A 9,721-nucleotide genomic window follows, 5' to 3' on the forward strand; every position below is an offset into this window, starting at 1 on the left:
CCCAGGACGTCCAAGGGGCAAAACTCCCCCCATACAAATTCCATACTTCCCATACTAGCGTAGGAACCCTGTGTATATACATCACAAGTCTCGCAGCGTTACATTTTCCATCCATCCATCCATCCATCTTCAACCGCTTATCCGGAGTCAGGTCGTGGGGGCAACAGCTCCAGCGGATAGCTCCAGACTTAATGATATCCGTTGCTAGCAATCTAGAAGAACCATTCATACATTGGCAAAGAGCGCCATCTATCTATCATAAACCACAGAATATACCACATGACAGAGATCTCCATCCACGGCAGGGAATTTAACTATTTATTTATATTATTTTTCACTTTTATCCCATGAACAATTTTTTCACCAAGTGTCAATTATCTAATGTAATCCTGGGCGCTACACTCCCTCTGCCAACCTGGGGAGACCAACGGACTGACCTCATGCTTCCTTCTATGCATGGGGAGTCCAAGCCGCTTATTTTCACCTGACAGGGGGGGTTTTCACCTGGTTGGACGTAGCTCGTGGAAGGAACACATTATACCAACCAGTTCCTTTCCCCCTCCATCAGGCACCCCGGCTGGCCAGGGGGAGGCAGTATAGAGACCAGAGGATTACTGCATGTTTTTGGTGAGGGTACCTACCCTAGGGGACACGGGGAGAACATGCAAACTCCACACAGAAAGGCCCTTTTGCCATCCCCACCCATTTATTTTTAAAGGAATATCCCTTTATCACTCATACTCTGTTTGTTTACTGTTGAGTGAGGAAACAATGTTGGGCCCCCAATAAATTATTTTGGGGCCGCCAGTTTGGGAAGCAGTGCTATAGAGGGATATAATGGGTTAAGTCACGTATATATTGTTCTGTTATTTATAAACATACTACATGAAACAAAATGGAAAGACCGGAAAAACAAACAAACTGATGCAATTCAAAATGTTAACATTTTGATTAATTCTCAAGAACAAACAAAGTAATTCAAACGATTCAAAACACTACATTTTGATTAATTCTCAAGAACAAACAAAGTAATTCAAACAATTCAAAACATTACATTTTGATTCATTAAAAAAGAAAAGATGTAAAAATATATTTCCATGAATTTCCTTGACTGTCGATTTACAATAGTTTGTTAATACCAGATCAGGGAATCCCTTTGTCCATATATGGGTCGGTCCATTTCCTTTTGACCTTATAAGGCCTCTTCCTTGTCCAAATATGGTCATTATGAAAAGAGAGATTTATTAAGGTTGGGAAACCTAATTGATTTTGACCATATAAGGAAATAAGGGACAGACAGTCCATATCATATATTTAAAAAATAGATGCCTCATTGGCCGCTGCAGTTCGTTGTAGCGATGTGTGTTGAAGGAGGGGCGGAAGAATTTACACTGGGAGAGGAAGTACGCCGGAACTGTGGAAGGCACGTTACGTCATGCTGCCACTCAAGTGATTACTGGCCAATCACAGCGCATCTTTTCCGGGACTTACAGACCCGAACATGCGCTCTGTGCTTCGCAAGGAATCTCTGGAAAGTTTTTCCCCCTCTTGAACACATACGCTCCAGAGCCGGAAAGGACGTCTATGTTTATATGTCTATGGTCCATATAAGGCCAGAATATACCATCGCCATAGAAACAGGAAACTCCATCACTTCCTGGAGGCGGGGCCTTTATGGAAGATGTATATTGGCCGTTGGTTACCTAGCGACACATGCATGCAGTCACACACACACACACACACACACACACACACACACACACACACACACACACACACACACGCTCAGTTGGTTTTATTGCTTCGTCTTAAGTGTTTTTCCCCCTAATAAAGTTGTTTTTATTTGTTTCCCATGCCCCTTATGTAAAGCACATTTGAGAATTGAGATATATAGACTACCTGGCACTGCACTTGCTGCACTTGTTTATCTGTTGGTCTTGGTTAAGTAGCCTACCACCTTGATAAAAAAAACGTTTTATTGCTTAAGCTTATGTAATCACTATTCATTGATTCAGTGTCACTGGTATACCAAAATCCATTTGAAAAAAGTAAATATATATACGTTTCTCACTGTTCTCAAGGCGAATGTGATTCAAATGTGATTAATTGAGATTAATTAATTACAAAGCCTCTAATTAATTAGAATACATTTTTTTAATCGAGTCCAAGCCCTAGTTATAAGGTGATATGGGTGTGGTTATATGGTAATGTGGGTGTGGTTTAAAATATCATGTGGGTGGTTTACCTGTGTGTAACAGAGTATAGGAAGTGTATCCCACACTCCTTATAAGGTAACAGCTGAAGGTGTCGGGTTTCAGTCTAACGCTCCTGTAGTTGTGACGAGTCGTTGCCTAGCAACAAGAACCCATAGTTAGAAAGTTACTGTCTCCTAGCAACACAACACAATTTTACAGTATATTACAGTACTTTAAATAGGGCTCTATAATATGTATTATGGTCATGTAAGTAAACAGTAGATTATAAGTATTATAGTAGACAGTATATTATAAGTATTATGGCAGACAGTATATTATAAGTATTATGGTATTGTAACTAAACAGTATATAAGTATTACGGTAGACTGTATATTAAAGTACTTACAGTAAGGTTTTTGCTGCGTGCGTAGCTGCTCCAGGGTTGAGCTTCCAGGAAGAACATTCCGCCCGGTGACAGGCTCTGATAGGCCCTTTCAAACAGCCTGACCATGCCCCCGTCCCCTGATTGGAGCTGGACCCACTTGGTCACGCCCAGACACATGATGACATCATACTGGCCTTTCCCGGGCCACGCCTCCTGCTCCGACACATAGTCGCCCTGGAAACCAGACAGACAGACAGACCATTCCGAATTAAAAACAAAATCCAAAACACGTAAAAGACGTCAATGGCAGGAAATGACTCGTTCCTTGAAACCCAAGCCGCCCTCCCACACAGGCCTTTTTTGGTATTTGCTTTTTAATAAGGAACGCACACACATGCACACACGCACACGGATGAAATCAGCCGGAAACTATCTACATGTACATACATACCATAATAAAACAGACGTTGCCGGGGAAACCATCGCTCTGATTGCCATGGAGCGGGGGGGCGGCGAGCGGGCCCCTTCCCACCCTAAAGCAGAGAGGAAACCCCATCGTCAAGTGACTCTCCCTCGTCAGGTCATGTGACAGGAAGTGGCGGACGTTCTGATTGGCCGCGCGGACCAGCCGCCCGTCGAGCTCCACCCCCGTGATAAGGGTAGGGCCGAACGCCCTGGCCACACCCAGGGTCATGTGACCGGCACCGCAGCCAATGTCCAGCACCCGCTTGTTCCTGAACCAATGCGCTTTCAGGAGGCAGAGCCTGGGGTCCGGTGGGCTAGCGCCCACACGCCCCCCCTCCCCCTGCGCGTCGCCGTACCAACCGTGGAAGCCGTAGTAGCGGCTGTGGTTGCCTTGCGCGTAACGACTTCTGTCCTTAGTCTTCTTCGTTGGTGTCTGGGAGGAGTCTGGCCGCGCTGGGCCACACCTGAAGAAGAAAACATTAGGTAATACTATATTTACTGCATTTTAGCTTCCCGTCGTTAGGCAACGCTTAAACCCGAAGACCCGAAATGACAGAATGCTGACGTTATTATTAAGAGTTTGACTGACAGGCAGAAGCAGCCAATCACACATCACCTGTATTTGGCTCCTCCCACCAGAGGAGTCTGGAAGCGGGCAGGAGGGAGCGGGGCTCTGACGGTGAGGGGCATGTCACAGGGGGCGTGGCCTAGCTGTGACCTCGCGGAGGTGGTGCGGCGACGCCTCCGCTGGTTAGGCCTGTCACGATTACAAATGTAGGTTGCCTTTTAGGCTTCGTAATCACAAATTGCACTTCAGGGCAGATATGGCAAATATATACAAATATACAAAGAAATCACCTTTAATCATTTTTACTTTCCAAACAATTTACAAAATACATCTACAAGCTGGTAGATCTGCTATTTCTGCTATTTTTGAAAATGTATGGACATTTTTCACATGGAAATGATTGGCGATTATTAGAGGTGCAGGTGTTTTGGGACCGATCCTGATCACCGGTTGTTTTTCTCACGATCGGCCGATACCAATACCGATACCGATCTTGTGAGTAAGAGAAAAATGATTATACCAAAACCCACGTCAAAACTGTTCCTGTGTGTGTGGCGAGGAAGGGGAGAATGTTTAGGCCTGTCACAAAGATGCAAAACAATATTATACTATAAATATCTGATTGACTTTCATACACTTAAATGTTATAAAAGATCGGTTTCTCCAGATAGGGTAAATTGCAGATCACTGATTGAGTACTGGAGGTGAAAATCGGCCGATTATCGATCGGTGGCCGATCGATCGGAGCACCTCTTAACGATTATACAAAAATAACGATATGTAATTGCGATTAGGCAATAATTGAGACGGGCTTACCGCTGGTCGCCGTGGTTACGACGGGCGTTGCCTACTGATGATGCGGGCGGGTGGGTGTGTCTTCGGGGCAGGGTGGGTGGGACTACGTCCTCGCGGCAGTTGATTGACGTGTTGAGCTCACAGGAGAGAGGAGAGGGAGGATCACTTCCGCCATCTTTGGACGCGTGAGGTACTGCAACGCACACACATGTTTGTATTTCTGTAATCAAATTTTGATTTGTGTCCATTCATCCGTCCGTCTGTCTGCCGATCGGTGTGACACTTTGTCGGAAAGAACACTGACTCCCCCTAGAGGCCAAGAAGAACCTCTGGCCGATCATTTCTCACACGGGTGAGCGCCACCAGGATGCAGATTTTTTATAAAAATGTTTTTTTGCCTATTACTCCTACAGATCTTGTCCAGACATCACACACATCGCTACACATTATCTCTACAATAGCCATGTGATCATGACGTATCTGTCACATTTCTCATATTCCGTTCCTATTGGCTGTGACTGCCTTCCAAACTTTGCAGGAGTGGCTCGTTTTGCACAAAACAGATCAAGTGGCTTCGAACAAAGTTTAAGGGCCCTGTGGGGTAGGCAAGATGTCCTCTGTTATATTTATATAGTAGCTTCCCGGACGCTAGGCAACGCTCGCTTCCACGTTAGCTGCACTTTTCTTCGGAATTGAGGCTCATGCAGATTGAGGTGATTGAACAGAACGTTGATGTTAGACCTGAGCTCATTAAAAAGATCTGCGCTACTTTGCGCTACCCTTGATACAGTCTGTTTCTAGCGAAAATTTGACTAATTGGGCAGCAGTAACATTAGCGTTTTCTCGCAGGCAGTTGATTCTTCATATCTATAGGAGTGAACCCGCCGGGATGATTTGTTTATTTTTCAAACACAGTTCTTATATGAGGCAATCTAAGATCCCTCTATGGGAATTATAATACAAAAGTACACAAACCCGTGGACTTATCGCCCTCTAGTGATATTGAAGTCAGACTTTGGTGCTCTATATCAGAGGTTCCCAACCACTGGTACTAGTACCACTGGTGGTACTTCAGTATGAAAAGGTTGGGAACCAATGCTCTATAATTATTAAAATAAGGCATATTTAGTCTAAAAATTGTATAAATCTATAAATTAACATAATCATGAATATTCATGTTTCCTAACCTGCGAACACACTGGCTGCCGTCGCCTCTTTATTGGCCACGCCTCCCCGGTTGCGATGTCTCCGCCTACTCCTGCAGGCCCCGCCCTTGGTCCCGCTGAGGTTGAGCGGGTCGCTGTGGTCACGTGGGAGCAGAATCTCCACGGGGTCTCCGCCCCGCAGTGGGAGGGGCGAACACAGAGGAGTGTCCTGATTGGTTGCCCTGAAGAGGGGAGGAGTTAGAAGAGTTAATTTCATAATAATAATAATAATAATAACTCAATAGCTTGGATCAGATACATTGGATCAATTTGGATGTCTTAATGGAGAAAGATGTTCCAAAACAACTTGGCCCGTCATTAGACAGTAACATTGGAATGTAAAAATGAACTTTGTTGCAAAAGGGCAGGGCAGGTGCACACCCAAATCCCCCTCTTTGCACGTGCCTGATTCCCTTTCTACAGCACTGCCATCCAAGTGTTGAATGAGAATGCCTTGACCCCTTCTCTGAAAGAAATGCAAATCACTGGCAACCTATAAAACAGGCCTGAAAATCCACCTTTCAACAGGCCAAGGGGAGAGGAAATGATCACTCCTCTCTTAGTCAAATGACTACCCCCACCTCTTTATAACGCAACTTTTACCCCCAACCTGTACATATCTTTTTTATTAGCATTAATTTGAAATTTGTTTTTATTTTTCATGTCATGAGTATGAATTGAATACCCAGGACCTGAATGGAAACACTTTTTGAGGGGCCCTAGCCCCTCCTATACACAGGTTTAATGTTTGTCTTTAGTTCAATGTTTGTTTTGTAAACACATTGACAATGAAGGGAAAATGTACGTCATAATGTGTCGTTTACGTCTCTTTATTGTTAATGGCGTTTAATGTTTGTGTTTGCACCGTTTGTTTTACATCACCATTACATCAGCTAATCAACATGAGTTAGACTTTAATATATTAGCACCCCTCACTTCACACGGGTGTGATTTTTTTATATCCTTTTAGACGTGTGTTTTACTGTACTCTGTACTGTTTGTGCATGTGTGTGTACCGTCATCGTCCAGGGATTGAGGTGGGCGTGTACCTGTTAATTTAATCATCCAAAAGGGATTTGTGGGCATGTACCTGTTAACTTTGTCATCCAATAGGGAGTTGTGGGCATGTACCTATGTTAACTTCATCGTCCAATAGGAGTTACGGTTCAGTTAACTGTTAACGTGATCGTCCAATAGGAGCTGTGGGCGTGTACCTGTTAACTTCGTCGTCCAATAGCGAGTTGAGGTTCAGCGGGTCAAAAATGTTCCCGCCCAGCATGAAGTGACTCGGCAGAACGGGCTCCGCCGATTGGCCGACGCTGTTGGCGCGCCGACGGCGCTTATTGGCCGCTCCCTTCTGGCCAGCCCCGCTCACCGTGTAGCGCCGCTTCGTCATTCGCTGAGCTGGGGAAGGGCCAGGGGGTGGGGCTTGGAGCTAGGGATGGACGATATGGAAAAATATATCACGATATTTTTTCAAGCAGTATCACAATATATACATGATATTATCCTGATATTTGTTCATGCGTTTTTATGGTTATTTTTCAAGTTTATTTTTGATGGTTATTAAGCAACCACTTACAGAACATGGAGGAACAGAAGATTTAGACCAAAATACTTATTATTTTTGGAGATCAAAACTATCGTTCTACAGATGTATAAATTAACATGTAGAACTGTAAATCATAGAATGTGCATTCACTGTATCACGATATATATATGTAGAGACATTGCATCGTCTCAACGATATTTATCACCATATCGCCCACCCTTACTTGGAGCTGGATACCATTCTTCGGTCGCAGGGGGCGTGTCTTCTTCCCGCCCCCCACTGCTTTGGACTGCTCTGATTGGCCCGCGGCAGCCGGGAAAAAGGCAGGGCTCGCTTTGAAAGGCAGTCTACCAGCCTTCCTATCAGGACACAGGACGGTCTCTTTGTCCAATGACATCTCGATCATCTGAGACGGACAGACACGACAGCCAATCACAAGCATGGAAGAAAAAACACATTGCCCAATCCCATTGGTGGAACAGTACATAAATGTAGTTAACCTATGCCAGCGCCTGCGTCCACTTTAAGATAATCAGTTTTCTCCCGGCTGTAACCCCATGCACACTCTCACTGTAACCATTGGCTATCTCATTAGCATTAGCGCACACTGTTTACCTGTCACCAGAAACGTTTACATGTCGGGAGCGATGTGAGACAAAGTCACAAATGACATCCGAACTTTGGATGGATGACGAGACACCACGAGACACCAAGGACAGCGCTTGTAGATTCCGAGTTATGGAGCTTTGAAAATCCTGCTTTGAACCGATATGAGGTAAATGGAGAGGAGTTGTAACGTCCAATAGCTGGTGGTGACGGAGGCGTTGCATAGCAACCGTATAAGTGTTAAAAGATGCTCTGGGGCTCAACCACTATATGCACGGAGTATACGACGGGGCTGATAACGTCCCAAAGCTGGGTGGTACGAATATACGTACCTAGCAGAGAAAGAATTAGGAGTGTTTAAATGGTTACAAAGTTTCATTCTTCCTTTGTTTTGAAAATGTCAGCTCATAAATGTCAGCTCGTAGATTATGAACTGTTACTTGGTAATTAATTGTGATTAACAATTGAATTGTTTAATCACTTGAATTAATTGTGTTTCTTTCGTTGAATATTATGTAACATTTCTGTTTAGCTTTTAACCCTTTGAAACTGTTGGTTGGCTAAATAGCAGATCTACAAGCTCTATCTACCTTACTATGATGACGTTGAAGAAATAATATTATTTGACAGTCACTGCGCACGCGCGCGCGCACACACACACACACACACACACACACACACTCACACTCACACACACCCACCAATAACACAGGGTAATCTAATTTGCATGTGCCACGCCCCTAACTAACAGCGCGAGCGATGTCTTCACGGCTTCACGCCTGTTGCTCATGAATAATTAATTGCCACGCACGCACGCGTGCACAACCCCACGCACACGCACACACACAATCAAACGAGAGGAAGAAAAAAACACAAAAACAAACCGTTAGCTCCTGATGCTAACCAGCTACTTCCTGGTACGTCACATATCCGTCGAGGGGAACCAAAAAGACAACAATAACAACGTTGTTGCTAACGCGCTAGCATGCTAACACTGTGTGTGTGTGTGTGTGTGTGTGTGTGTGTGTGTGAGTGTGTGTGCGCGCGTGCGTGTGTGTGTGTGTGTGCGTGCGAGCGTTTGCGCGTGCGTGTATATTCATGCCGTTCTTCTCAGTGCCTAGGCTCGCGCTGCTTTTATACAGACACGGTCTCTGGAGCCCATAGCCTGAGTGGGAGGACGGCCCCCCGCCTCGCTGTGATTGGTCGGCTTGTGGTCGCCAGGGAGACAGTTTCTTACAGAGAGAGTAAGTTTATTACACACTAATGATTTATATCAACAATCAATTAAATTCAATGAAATGTGTTTAATATTATTCATGTTTTTCAACTGTAATTTTGTCGTTTTGTATACATAATTTTAATAATGTATATATCGGGTAGTATACTATAGTAATGTATTTTATTCACGTTTTTAACTCTGTACACTACACAACTGTCATTGTGTGTATTTGTGTCATATGTCATTCATGTCGAATGTCATGTTTATTATGTTCTGTGTGGACCCCAGGAAGATTAGCTGCTGCTATGCACCAGCTAATGGGGATCCTAATAAAACTATAAACTCTAAACAACTGTAATGTATGTAGCCTATAAATGTAATTTATGCATATGTATGTAGTACATACTATGCACTGTTTAATGTAATGTAATTGGATGTATTGTTTAATGTAATGCATGAATAAATGTGTTATTAAATGACGTCATTTATCAGCAGCTCTGGTGCCACCAAATTACAATCAAGAAAGTAAACACACCAGACTGGTGGGCTTGCTTTTTCTTGATTGTAATTTGTACTACTATGCTTATGCCTTTAAAGTTAATTTGATTAAGCAGTTCCTTACTTCGATTTGGAACTTCATACCTATCTTCTCTAAGATTTTTTGTCTTAAATTTGTACTTTTATGCAACTTTAAAATAGAGAATAATTCCCTCAATTCTGCCAAATTTTCA

The 9,721-nt window shown here is 43.8% G+C and overlaps 1 protein-coding gene across 4 annotated transcripts; it reads right to left on the minus strand.

Moving 5' to 3' along the window:
- Positions 1-8,864, minus strand: LOC308335173 (7SK snRNA methylphosphate capping enzyme-like). 4 transcript variants are annotated; one of them, XM_080792181.1, is made up of 11 exons: positions 8,656-8,864; positions 7,389-7,571; positions 6,828-7,048; positions 5,596-5,795; positions 4,430-4,601; positions 3,662-3,802; positions 3,032-3,509; positions 2,602-2,814; positions 2,246-2,351; positions 1,900-1,957; positions 1-1,703 (listed from the first exon to the last, which is right to left on the minus strand). In XM_080792181.1, exons 2-11 carry the CDS (start codon positions 7,569-7,571, stop codon positions 1,700-1,702), a joined length of 1,776 nt encoding a protein of 591 aa, XP_080648307.1. In that variant the 5' UTR covers positions 8,656-8,864; the 3' UTR covers positions 1-1,699. The 4 variants fall into 4 exon arrangements, 2 of the variants coding, with proteins under 2 accessions (XP_080648307.1, XP_080648308.1); XM_080792182.1 differs by lacking the exon at positions 1,900-1,957; XR_013965992.1 differs by lacking the exon at positions 1,900-1,957 and having other exon boundaries at positions 1,666-1,703; positions 2,246-2,328.
- Positions 8,865-9,721: the final 857 nt, after the last annotated feature.

Source organism: Protomyctophum bolini, assembly GCF_963924005.1.
Source record: "Protomyctophum bolini genome assembly, chromosome: 20".
Lineage (NCBI taxonomy): Eukaryota > Metazoa > Chordata > Actinopteri > Myctophiformes > Myctophidae > Protomyctophum > Protomyctophum bolini.

What these genes read in the sequence shown, in the direction of transcription:
- LOC308335173 (XM_080792181.1), bottom strand. Translation starts at nt 7,571, where the DNA reads ATGATCGAGATGTCATTGGACAAAGAGACCGTCCTGTGTCCTGATAGG. An exon ending in GTGGGAGGAGCCAAATACAG is followed by an intron (nt 3,510 to 3,661) that starts GTGATGTGTGAT and finishes TTTCTTCTTCAG; the next exon opens with GTGTGGCCCAGCGCGGCCAG. An exon ending in CTATACTCTGTTACACACAG is followed by an intron (nt 1,958 to 2,245) that starts GTAAACCACCCA and finishes TTTTTTATCAAG; the next exon opens with GTGGTAGGCTACTTAACCAA.